A 12,792-nucleotide genomic window follows, 5' to 3' on the forward strand; every position below is an offset into this window, starting at 1 on the left:
TAGCACTAATTGAACTAAATTTAATATTGATTATATTTATTTAAATAATTTTTTTCTTGTATTTTTATCCAATTTTTCATTCAAAATTATTTTATTTTTATTGCCCAATTAATCTACATTTAAAAAATAAATATAAATTTACATATTTATATATACATATAAATATATATAATATTTATTTCATTATATTATTCAAATAAAAAATTAAATATATAATTCTCGATGGAAGGAGTAGTAAAATATATATATATCTACTTTTAATTTTAATTAGATAAAAGAAAATAGACCTACTTTTGTATGATAGAATCTTTTTAATAGTAGAAGTATTTTTTTAATAATCGTAACAATATGCCATCGTTACTTTTCGATTGTAATATCCCGGGGAAATAAAGTAAGTTATAGTAGTAATTTTATAATATTGGTATTTAATTATAATGTTTCTAAATCAAATATATATATTTATATATTAAATGTTTTTTAAAGGAAAAAAAAAAACTAAATTAAATTACCTCAAGAAAATCAGTATAAATGTGTTAACAATAGATACGTTCAACAAATTTGCAGCCATCGCTCTTTCACACTCACAGCCACCGCGTCCGCGTTTCCATGGCGGATAAATCCAGCGGCAATAGCACCTTGGAGACGAGCAAGGCGGAGCGCCACGTCTGGCTCATGAAATGCCCTCCCGTGGTCGCGCGCGCCATGCAGCAGAACAACCAACACCCGTCCTTCCCAAACGACCCTGCCGCTGGCCGTACCGTCGCTAAAGTGATCGTCGCCGTTGATCCGCTGCGTCCTAACGACGATTTATCCTCTACTCAGGTAAATCCGCCGCCATGCTCAATGCGTAGCCTTCTCTACTGGCGTGTCGATCGCGTCTGCGCCTCCCGTTTCTGATTCGGTTTTTCTCCATCGATTTTAGTTTTTTTTTTTTTTTTTTTTCAGTTAAATTGTATGAGTATGAGTTTTTAGTGTGGGCACTGCCGTTTTCTCTGAGATTTATTGATTATCTGTTTCTAAATTACTATCGCGACCATCTAATTTTGTATCTCTCTATGTGTTCGGAAGAATCTCAATCTGCATTCACCAATTTCTCATTAATCCTACTTTGGGTAGGAATGTTAGCAATGAGGTTAGGGATATACAGAAAGGCTTTTACAGGTGGTGAATTCTTGGAGAAAATTTTACTTTATTTTGATATTGTAATGCATTTACTCATTACTTTTTGTTTCTTTCTTTTTATTGTTTTCTGTAGAACTAAGCCAGTTGAAAATCATGTTGATTTTCTCTTAACCTTGGAATGATGTTGTTCTCTCTCTCAGGTTAACATTATGTGTGTTTGTAGCCATGCTTATACATGTATTAATATATATATATATCATGACGATTCCTGTTTTAGTTTAAGGATTTTTCGCATATGAACATGGTGATATTTCTTGTGAATTGGCAATTTATGATAAATGTGGTGGTACTGCTAGGGACTCCCTTTGTTTAATCCATGCCAACGGTCCTTACCTTTGCTGCCTTTTGTTTGCTTAATATGGATTTTCAATGTTATGCAAAAGTGCATGATTTGTGAATCTATCTATAGAGCTTTTCCTTAAACTATATGAACCATCTGTTTGATTGAAAGATTAAATTCAAGATACACATTTTAGTTTAGGATTGGATTTTCATTTGGGATGTGATGAAAATGAATAGGAGTTATATACGGGTATATATATTAGGTATGGAGGCAATTTTCATTCTTGATGTTTTGTGAATCCTCTCTTCTTTGTGTAAAGATGTTCCCCACATATCCACCCTTTGATTTCTTTATGTTTTAGTGATGTCTATCTTCTTCCATCCCATCTAATGAGATTCTTTCATGGACTCCATTATCTTTACCTTTCAAATCTACTTGGTTATCAGTTTACCATGGAGTTGGCTGGCACTGCAGATACAAACATGCCCAGCAGCTATTCGCTGGATATGTCCACTGATTTTATTCCTATGTGTGTATTTTCTGAGTCGTCTGAAGGTACACGCACCTGTTTATTATGGTATGCTTGAGCAATGTGAATTATTTTCACCTTTATTTACTTATATAAGGATATGCACCCCATCTGTAAGGTCTAGAAGAGTATTTATATGTGTTGATCTTACAAATGGGGATTTCTCTTATATGATCTCAGTAAAAGTTTCTTTGCTGACCAGTGCCTCATTTTTTCAACTTATATGACAGTGTCTCTTAGTACTGCCCTGATTTATAAAATTCTAAGCATATAATTCCATGAGTCCAATAATGTGAATATCCCCCCCGGTAACTAAAAATTATTGAAGGTCTTTCGGAATTAGGTGGCATCGTTAAAAAGTGCAAAGAAGAAATGTGTATGTTTTCATAATAAATTCTTTATATGAACCCCTAACAAGAAATGAGACCTGCAAGATTTGAGCCAAGTTATTCCTTTCTTGTGGCCTCCTACTTTTTAACTATGTGTTATGTCTTTTGCTAATGTAATTAAAAGAATACTTTTAATCAAATTAGATTGTCTCAGGGAAGTTATTTATTTATTTGATAGTATGTGTTTGTTGCTTTCGTTAGTGTATGTATTTGCTTGGTTATTTCTGTCAATGTTAGGATTCCTGTATATTAAGATTCGTCCATTTTATTCTAATATAGGGAAACCTTCTGTGGAGGGGAAAATCTATAATAAGTTTGATATGAAGCCTCATGACAAAAGTATCGAAGGCTATGCAAAACTATGTCGGGAGAGAACAAATAAGTACATGACAAAAACTAGACAAATACAGGTGATTTATTTACTGTCTCGAATCTAACTGTAGAAGTAATAATCACCACTTATGCATCGTGCCCGACAAATACCGTTGATCTTATACAGATTATCAATGATGATAATGGAATGCGCATGAGGCCAATGCCAGGGATGCTTGATTTTAAGACTTCTGGATCGATAACAATGGTATGTAAACACTGTACCTCAAATAAGTGCAACATTCTGCTGATTCTATAATCCATAAAATGCTGTCCTTCCTGAAAAGGAAAAGAAAAAGAATCCAGCAAAGGGGTCGGAAACAAAGAGAACCAGAAGAGACCCTGACGAAATGGAAAAGATCCTGTTCAAGCTCTTTGAGAAACAGCCAAACTGGACACTGAAAAACCTGATCCAGAGGACAGATCAACCTGAGGTACGAATTCAACTACTCTTCCTCGAAGGTTGAAACAGCAACACAATTTGAGATATAACTGTACATGCATTGCATCTTTCTGTGGCATGCAGCAATTTCTTAAAGACATGCTTAAGGTGCTGTGTGTGTACAACAACAAGGGAGCCAACCAAGGATCCTACGAGCTCAAACCTGAATATCGGAGATCCGAAGACAATTCCAATCCTGAGTAGATTCTCATCGAGGTACCAAGCTAACACCCTTTTAAATTTGAGTTTGTTCAGTTACTGCTATGTTCTTCTTACTCTAGGGAATATTCATTAGCTTTTCCTTTGCCTCAATAGGTTACTGCAACTTTGCTTTTTCACCCTACTTTGATATCCTTCAATACACAATCCTATTGCTACATTTGTGATTTGATCATTTTAAACTACATGAATTTGTGTGTAGTTTGAAATTGTTTTTTTTTTTATTTTTAAGTAGGGTAAATTATGTATCTAGCTTCTTTTTTTATTTTTTAATTTTTTAATGTAAAGCTGAGTTTTGAATAAAATCTATATACCAGTGATGCATGTAAAATTTACCTTTATTAAGTACATATAATTTGGTCTTGCCAAGTTGAAATCAATGATATGGTTAGGAATTGCATTTTGAGTGATGTTTTTTGGTATTCTTATATAAACATATATGGACTCCATTGACTCCATTATGGATTTTATATTTAAATATAAATATATATATATATATATTCATGTTGGATGAGATCCCACATTACTAGCAAGCCCAATGGATGCTACTGTTGCTCATTAAGGATTTATTTTATTATTCTTATATATATGTTAATATTTTTTTTCTTTTTTCATGTATGCAATACTGAAGCATGGAATGAATAAGGCTAAGTTCATCATTATGTGACATTCAGAAGCTTCTTCAGAAACTTGAAAAGTGAATAATAAAATGATTGAATAGCTAATTGAATAAATAAAATGATTGTTCAATTCAACTGAATTAATTGAATGCATTCTTATTTTTTGTATTTATATAATCGTTCTATCTGTACCTTACATTGATGCAGCATCAGCAACAGACATTAGGAATTTTGACATGTCTTGTTTATATATATATATATATATATTTCAATGATAAGGGTTGGTGTTCACTTTTTTAAACATTGCCTAGTCACATGTCCTTTGAACAACTTACATAATGACATTTTTTTTTTTGTTTTATGTGCTAGTAACATTTTATAATTGAAATTACAATTAAACAGGTGGTTTTATCTAGACCTGTCAAAACGGGTTAGTGGGGCGGGCCAACCCAACGGACTCAACCCATTTTGACGGTTCTAGTTTTATCTGTACATTATGGATGTGTTTAGAAGAGTTTTGGAAGTATTTTGAAATTTTAAAAAAATAATAAAAAATAATGTATATAGTATTGGATGTAATGTTTTGAATAAAAAAGTAGGTTATTGATGTAATATTTTAAATAAATAAATATATATTGTTAAATTTGTAATTCATTTTTATCTAGTAATTTTTATTTTTCTTTTAAATAAAAATAAAATTCTACATTTACTTCAAATCAATCTTGTCATAAAATATACTATTCTTTTCTGTACTAATGAATCAAAATATAAATCGTAACACCCAAAAGAACGTACAGACATAGCACACTCTATATTTGTTGAATGTTCATTCAAAATTGTTATCATTTTAAATTTTGATATGTATGATTAGACTATCCACCCAATATAATCAATCAATCACAATTTTATTTCACTTTCATCTAAATAAAGCCAACCTATTATATTATTATTTTCAAAATCTCAACTCGAATTTTCTTGAATTTGTATTAAGTATCGAAAATTTTAAAATTTGGCACTAATTTTGATAAGAAACTGTACAAAATAAAACTTGTCAAGGTAAGAATATATCTTGGTTTTGGTCAAAATTCTTATCCAAGGAAATATAAATCATTGTAATGAATTTTTTAATTTGTAAAATCTCTCTCATATTTGTGTAAATCCATCTCCTATTTGATGAAAAAAAACAATTAAAATTGATAGTTGTACGTGAGCACCACTCTTGAAAGCTCAAAGACATACAACATCATACATATACACACAAATGAATGTACATTTATATACACATCTTTTAGTGACCTCTCCAAAGAACCAACAATGGCAGCTGAAAAACCGTTTTTAGGAGAAGCCCTCCGCCGCCATGGTGGCGGCAACGATGACGACAATAGCGACCACAAAGAAGATGACCATGAAACCCTTTCTCTCTGCGATCTCCAACTCTACACCAACCAAACTCAATCACAACCGTTGGATTCTACTCCCGCCACATCCTCCGATTGTTTTGAGTTCTTAGGACACGGACTCAACCCTCCGTCCGCCACACCGGAACTTGACATCATATTTTGCGGAAAGCTCATCACGACAAACACTTCCAAGAGGCAATCCATCGTTACCAAGTTCACTCGGGATGTAGATTCCATGAAGTGCAAGCCACCAAGAAAATTGTACAACTACAACAATCCGAGAGAAGGGCATTATTGTAATTTTACCATGCATAAGGTTTCCTGCCCTCTGAATTTTTCTTCTCCTCCTCCTCCTCCTCCTCCTACATCATGGAAGGCCAAATGGCAATTGTTTTTGTTTGGAATTAATTCAAAGTTTTTAACAAACATAGAGTTCAATGATATTAGAAGAAGGCCGTCTCGCTGCCATAACCATCCCCACCACCATTGGTATTATCCACCACCTTTATCGCCGCCGCCGCCACCTCGATTATATAGGCTTCATGTATATGATAAGGAGGTTTGTGGCCGGAGAGCGAGGTTGTGGGGCCTAATTATTGCAATCCTAAGTTGTGGAGGAAGCAATCGTCCAACTACAGTGACCGTGACTTCTTTTTAAGTCGAAGTAACATATGAGTTATTTTAAAATTTATATAAAAATTAATGTTTTTTCATTAAAAATATGTATTGGATGTAATAATTATGTTGATTTTGACATTTTATTTACTATTTAATTATTATGATTTTTTATAAATATACTATTATTTAACATTTAAATTATTATTCAAGTAAAAATCAAAATCAAAACTAAAATAAAATAAAATTTATCAACGGAATATCTTCAATATTTTTTAAGAAGAAATTAAATTATAGTCTCTAAGTCATTCAAAAAGTGTCATAAAAGCATATACAATGGTGGTTGATTCTACTTGTTCTGATGCCATCTTATTTTATCACATAATAAAACCATTTTTTTTTAAGAAAAAAGAATTGTTTTGTTTTTTTTTTTTTAATAACGTGAAAATCTGCAGTTGCTACCCGAAAATGCACATCAGGTAAACCTCCGATCGAACTTAATACCCTGCAAATTAGATCCGACGGGAAAGTAAGACTACCTAAAGAAGAATGTTCCTGGTTCAGAAAGAAAGCTAGCTATATATACAATTCAAATGTTGTTTTCAAAAAGTTGGATAGAAGAAAGTTAAAATAACAATAGGCTCCTCCTGCTTTTTTCTCTTCTCCACATAAAAGATAAATATATTTATTTATTTATATTTAAATATATAAATTTTATATTAATTATTTTAAATTAATATTATATATAATTGTAAATATAATTTTTTATTAAATTACATTTAAAAATAAATAAATTAAATAATATTGAATATTTTAATTATATAAAATAATTATTAATATATAATTCAATTTAAATATTAATTCATATGATTTTTTGTATATTAATTATAATTTTGTATAAATTGTTAGATAACCGGTTATTTATGCGATCTATTAATTGATGATTGAAAATAGGACGGACCGGTAAACCAAATTAAATAGATTAATTTGGATGAAATAAATAAATATTATTTATTTATTGTATATAGGGCTGAATAATTTGGCTATTTTGTCTGTCTCGAGACAAACCAAATTGTGCAGGGCACTTTAAACTCAGGTATATGACCTAACTTGCAGTGTTATTTGGATAAAATATTATCCATTGAATGGATTTATTACAATCTCAAACGGAATATTTGAAATTAGAATAAACTACAATCGTCTCAAACATAATGTTTGAAATTAGAATAAATTACGATCATTACAAACGGAGAGTTTGTTATTAGAATCAATTACAACCGCCTCAAACGGAATGTTCGAAATTAGAATAAATTACATCGGCCATTAAGGTCATAATTATGATCATAAATGATCCCTTGTCATTTTGGCCGAGTGGAGATGCCTATATAAATGCCCCCCCTTCATTCTAAATACACCAACAACATTCTCTCCTCCTTTTCTCATATCTCCTTACTTTCTGGCAGCCTCTCCAGCTCAATTTCTTTCTCATTTTGTTCGCCGGAGCTTCGATGATCTGAGGTGTCACTCTCATAGGAGATGGAAACTGTTTTATCTTTGGGTTAGAAAGCCGGCCATTGAAGGCACTATTAGGGTGTATTTAATTTTCGAAAAGATGATTCATCCTCAACGTGGTTTCACGGTACATTTACTTTCTGTAATACCCATTAAACAAACAATCGAAATTAAATACTACTTTGCGAGAATGTCAACCCCTGCCGAAATCGCCGGAGTTGGAGGAGTTGTTGAAGCTGCTGCCAGAGGAGTTTCCGGAGCTTCCACTGGAGTTGCTACTCCCTCAATTGGGCAGATTTTCTTTATGGATAGTCTTGTGTTTTTTGTGTTTGGCTCAGGCGGATGTGAGGGTTTTCCTAGGTTTCTGGCCACACCCTCTATTGCTTTCGCGGCCCAAACTGCTTATCATGGGCTTGGCCCACGGATAATGCCCCATGTACCAGTTCCACAACCATTCACTAGAATGGACTTTAAGATGTGGCAGGAGAAGATGCTCTTCTACCTGACTGCGATTGGGTTTCATGTTTGTGTTGCACGATGGTTCAACTACCTTAGAGCCTTATGCGGATCAGAAGACACATGCGAATTATGCATTGTGGGCACATGGATTATACATGACAAATAATACCATATTAGGTAGTCTCTCTATCTCTCTTTATAATTTATATTATAAAATAAAGAGTGCGAAAGGACTGTGGGATGCCCTTGAGAAAAAAATATAAGTTCGAGAATATCAGGTTCAAAATGTTTGTTGTGATCCGGTTTATGGACTATTAAATGTAGATGACAAATTTGTCGTTGAACAAATGGAAGAATTCAACACATTGTCCACTTTGTTATCGACGAGGAGATGTCACTACCAGAAAAGTTCATCACGAGTGTGATGATCGATAAATTATCCCCGAGTTGGAGCAACTTTAAGCAGAGGTTGAAGCATGAGCTAAAGCAAGTAAGACTTAAAGATCTGATTATTCGAATCCGGATAGAGGAGGACAACATAAAGCAACACAAAAGCTAAATGTGGAGATATTGCTAAAGCCAACATGGTCGGAGATCCCTCCAAGAAACATGTACGCCCAACTCAAACGGATAAGGGCAAAGCCAAATAGTCTAAGTTTACAGATAACTATTTTAACTGTGGTAAAACTAGACACCAGGTTAAAGACTATAAGACACCGAAAAAGAAGAAACTACATTCCCAACTGTTCGACCTTGTCGTTGTTATGTACGAAACAAATAATGTGAAAAGTCCAAAAGCTTGATATATTGACAACGGAGCAACCTGCCATGTTTGCTCCGACAAAACAAACTTCTCGACCTACAAGGAGATCGAAGGGAGGAAACTGCATATGGGAAACCACACAACTTCTGAGGTTCAAGGCGTAGGGAACGTGGTGCTGAAAATGACCTATAGCAAAGAACTAACTCTGAAGGATGTCCTGCATGTGCCAGATCTTCGGAAAAATCTTGTCTCAGTATGCTGCTAGTTAGACAGGGTTATAGACTTGTCTTTATAGCAGATAAATTTATATTATCGAAAAATGAGATGTTCCTAGCTATGAGTTATTTTACAAATGGGTTGTTTAAGTTGAATGTAATGGTCGTGTGCCGAGCACCACCTACTGATAATAAAAATATTGCTTCTTCTTCGTACTTGATCGAGTGTTATGATTTATGGCAGTGTAGATTAGGATATGTAAACCTAAATGCTATAAAAAGATTAATAAATATGAATTTACTAAATAGAAAAGAGGTGAACACTCAAAACAAAAGTGAAATTTGTGTGAATTCCCAAATGACAAAATTACCCTTCCTATCTGTGGAAGGGAAGACTAAGCCATTAGAATTAATTCACGCTGATGTGTGTGATTTAAAATTTGTGCAAATCAGATGTGGAATGAAATATTTCATCACGTTTATCGATAACTGCACAAAATATTGGTATCTTTACCTATTAAAGGAAAATAGTGAAGCAACTGAGGCCTTCAAGAACTTAAAAAATGAGGCAAAAAATCAGTTTCATTGTAAAATCAAGATAGTTCGAAGTGATAGAGATGACGAATATGTGGCCCCGTTCGAAGAAATGTAACAAAAGTGGCATAATTCATCAACAACGGCTCCATATTCACCTCAATCAAACGGTGTAGCGGAACGCAAAAATCGAACACTTAAGAAAATGATGAATACCTGTTGATAAGTTTAGGACTTCCCAAAAAATTGTGGGGGGAGGCGTGCTGACTGCACATTATATTTTGAACAAGATTCTACTTAAGGGTAATAATGCTACCCCCTACGAACTATGGAAATGTAAGAAACACACATATAAATATTTCATAGTGTAAGGATGCCTAACAAAAGTGAAATTTCCGCCTCTAAAGAAAGTCGCTATCAGCCCAAAAATGATAGATTGCATATTTATCGGATACACACTAAACAGTAGTGTCTATTGTTTCATAGTTCACAAATCGGAAATTCCTGGAATGACCGAGGGAACTACGATAGAATCAAGGAATGCCATATTCTTTGAAAATATCTACCCTTGTAAGAAAATGATTCAATTCAACCCAAAACCTGTAGATGAAGAGCTGTGGGGTGTAAAGAGACAAATGGCTAATAGCCATGATCAAGAGGTTTCAGAACCTAGGCGTAGAAAAAGAACAAGAATCGAGAAAACCTTTGGTCCAGATTTTATTACGTATATGTTGGACAATGATCCAACCACGATCAAAGAAACTCTATCTAGTCCTGATGATCTTTTTTAGAATGAAGCAATAGATAGTGAAATAGACTCAATAATACAGAATAACACTTGAGTGTTATCTGACCTACCGGAAGGTTGTAACCACTAGGGTGCTAATGAGTCTTAAAAAATAAACCCAAAGCTGATGAGTCTATTAATAAATACAAAGCTCGTCTTGTAGTAAAAGGCTATAGACAAACCGAAGGGTTTGACTTCTTCAACATATATTCGCCAGTAACTAGGATAACATCCATTTGAGTGCTTCTCTCGATTGTGTCTTTGAATAATCTTGAGATTTACCAAATTGGTGTAAAGATTGCTTTTCTAAATGGTGAATTGGAAAAAAAGGTATATATGAATAACCAGAACGATGTATCGTTCCTGGCCAAGAGAAAATGTGTGCAAACTGACAAAGTCTTTGTACAGACTAAAACAAACACCTTTACAATGACACTTAAAATTTGATAATGTCATGTTATCAAATTTGGAATGATAGTGGGATACAATGCTGAAGTAAACACGACGGACACCAAGGCTTCTACAAATCTGACAGAGGCACATGAAAAAAACATTAGAGTACATCACAAATTCGAAAATACAAAACTAAAATATCAATTTAACCAAACACAAAAAATTTTACTTATGTTTTGGAATTCTGTTTGGAGAGGAGATTCTTTTTTAAATTTTCAATAGACTCCGTACTTTTGTTTTATGCTCTCGGCTAGTTTATGTGGAAAACTTTGATGTATATCGAAGCCATGGTGACATTTTGTATAGGCAACAATTGGTGGAGACGACGAGAAAACGGGAGGAGAAAGAGAATTTTTTTACAAAAATAAATGGTTGAAAACGTCGAATCGTGATTCTTTTTTAGAGTTTTTTTTTTTGAATTTATAATCAATGACAATATATAAATAATAAATACAAGAACATCACTTGGAATTTAAATATGTAAAGTGATAAGATTTTAGGGTATATAAATAAAAAAGATAAGTTTTTACATATATTTAACAAAAATACATAACATATTTATTACATTTACTCATTGTTTCAAAAATAACATTGAATAGTAAAGAGGTGGTATACTATAACATTGAAAAAATAAGTAGTGCAGTAGTTAGTAGATATTTTAAAAAATGATTAATCTTTAATATTTTAAATCCGACACTTTCTAAAGGATGTGTTTGGCAATTAAGCTGATAGCAAATTCAATTAATTCGTTTGACTAGCTGATTCAATTAGTTGTTTGGATTAAAGTGTTCGTTAAAATAGCGATTTGATGTTAACTGTTTATACGTAAAATGACAATTAAGAACATTTTATATGTTATTTTCAATGGGTAGATTTTTTTAGAATTTTATTATTAATTTTAAAAATTAAAAAAAATTTATTAAGATATTTATTTTTATTCTTTTTAAAATATTTTGTAAAAGTGTAATGCAAATTTATTGAAAAATATATATTTTTTCATTAGAAATAATATAAATATAAAAGAACAAAAATCATCATTAGTATATATATTTTAAATAGATTAACTTTTAATTAATATATATTTCTATTAAATTTATAATTTTAAATAAATATATTTATTTTTAATAAAAATATTATGTAATAAAAAATACTCCCTCCGTCCCAAACGTCCTACAATATTTTCTTTTTGATATGTCCCAAACACCCTGCAACATTTCCAAAATAAGAAATAATTAATTATACTTAATCTCTGCCCCACACTTTATCCACTCACATCATACAAATAAAATATATATATATATTTCTCTCTCCATCACATCATCTAATTTCTAAATTATCATACTTAATACTACCCACCTAAAAACCCGTGCCAAAATCAAATGTTGCACCTTGTTTGGGACGGAGGGAGTACTATATAAATGAATCAATAATATTAATATTTTTATATTATCTTTATTCTAAAAAAATTATAAATAAGATAATTGACATATTAAATAACAATTTTTTTTTAATTTATAAATATGAATCTATAAGTTATTAGAAGAAAATATACCCAAATAATTAATAAATGGTATAATAAAAAATATATATTAATATACGTGAAAGAATTAATTACTTTTAAGGGAAAGAATAAGAAAAATGAAAATGAAAAAGCTAATATGAAATGTTGATATACAACTTTTTCAAAATTAGTTTTTTGGACCCAATAAACTAATTTAAAACGTTAATTTATCAAACTAGCTAAAAGCTATTTAATAAGGTAAAAGCTCTTGAAAACACCCTCTAAACCTCTTTTTTATTACTTTTCCAATTCCACGTATAATGTCATATTTTTCATTTTCTTCCCTTTCATATCTTATGTCATTTTTCGATTTTTTTAAAAGTATTACACACTTTAATCATATAAAAAAAAATCAAATTTATGTTTTTTAAAAATTTAATTATACTAATTAATTATTTTAATATTAATTTATAATTATTTTTTAATATATTTTTAATTATTTATTAATCATATCTTT

General features: G+C 31.7%; 1 protein-coding gene across 4 annotated transcripts; it reads left to right on the top strand.

The window, feature by feature from the left end:
* The first annotated feature begins 567 nt into the window (after positions 1-567).
* LOC127244963 (uncharacterized) lies at positions 568-4,545 on the top strand. 4 transcript variants are annotated; one of them, XM_051265583.1, is made up of 7 exons: positions 568-822; positions 1,912-2,020; positions 2,663-2,793; positions 2,883-2,963; positions 3,043-3,189; positions 3,282-3,413; positions 4,439-4,545. In XM_051265583.1, exons 1-6 carry the CDS (start codon positions 607-609, stop codon positions 3,399-3,401), a joined length of 804 nt encoding a protein of 267 aa, XP_051121540.1. In that variant the 5' UTR covers positions 568-606; the 3' UTR covers positions 3,402-3,413; positions 4,439-4,545. The 4 variants fall into 4 exon arrangements, with proteins under 4 accessions (XP_051121540.1, XP_051121541.1, XP_051121539.1 ...); XM_051265584.1 differs by lacking the exon at positions 4,439-4,545 and adding an exon at positions 4,048-4,119; XM_051265582.1 differs by lacking the exon at positions 4,439-4,545 and adding an exon at positions 3,513-3,640.
* The last annotated feature ends 8,247 nt before the right edge of the window (positions 4,546-12,792 follow it).

Source organism: Andrographis paniculata, unplaced genomic scaffold, assembly GCF_009805555.1.
Source record: "Andrographis paniculata isolate CXL003 unplaced genomic scaffold, ASM980555v1 Contig21END, whole genome shotgun sequence".
Taxonomy (NCBI): Eukaryota; Viridiplantae; Streptophyta; class Magnoliopsida; order Lamiales; family Acanthaceae; genus Andrographis; species Andrographis paniculata.

Excerpts from the sequence above, each read along its gene's own strand:
- LOC127244963 (XM_051265583.1), top strand. The coding sequence starts at position 607 with ATGGCGGATAAATCCAGCGGCAATAGCACCTTGGAGACGAGCAAGGCG. Across the intron at positions 2,021-2,662 it reads ATTTTCTGAGTCGTCTGAAG|GGAAACCTTCTGTGGAGGGG; the intron begins GTACACGCACCT and ends ATTCTAATATAG. Across the intron at positions 2,794-2,882 it reads CAAAAACTAGACAAATACAG|ATTATCAATGATGATAATGG; the intron begins GTGATTTATTTA and ends GATCTTATACAG.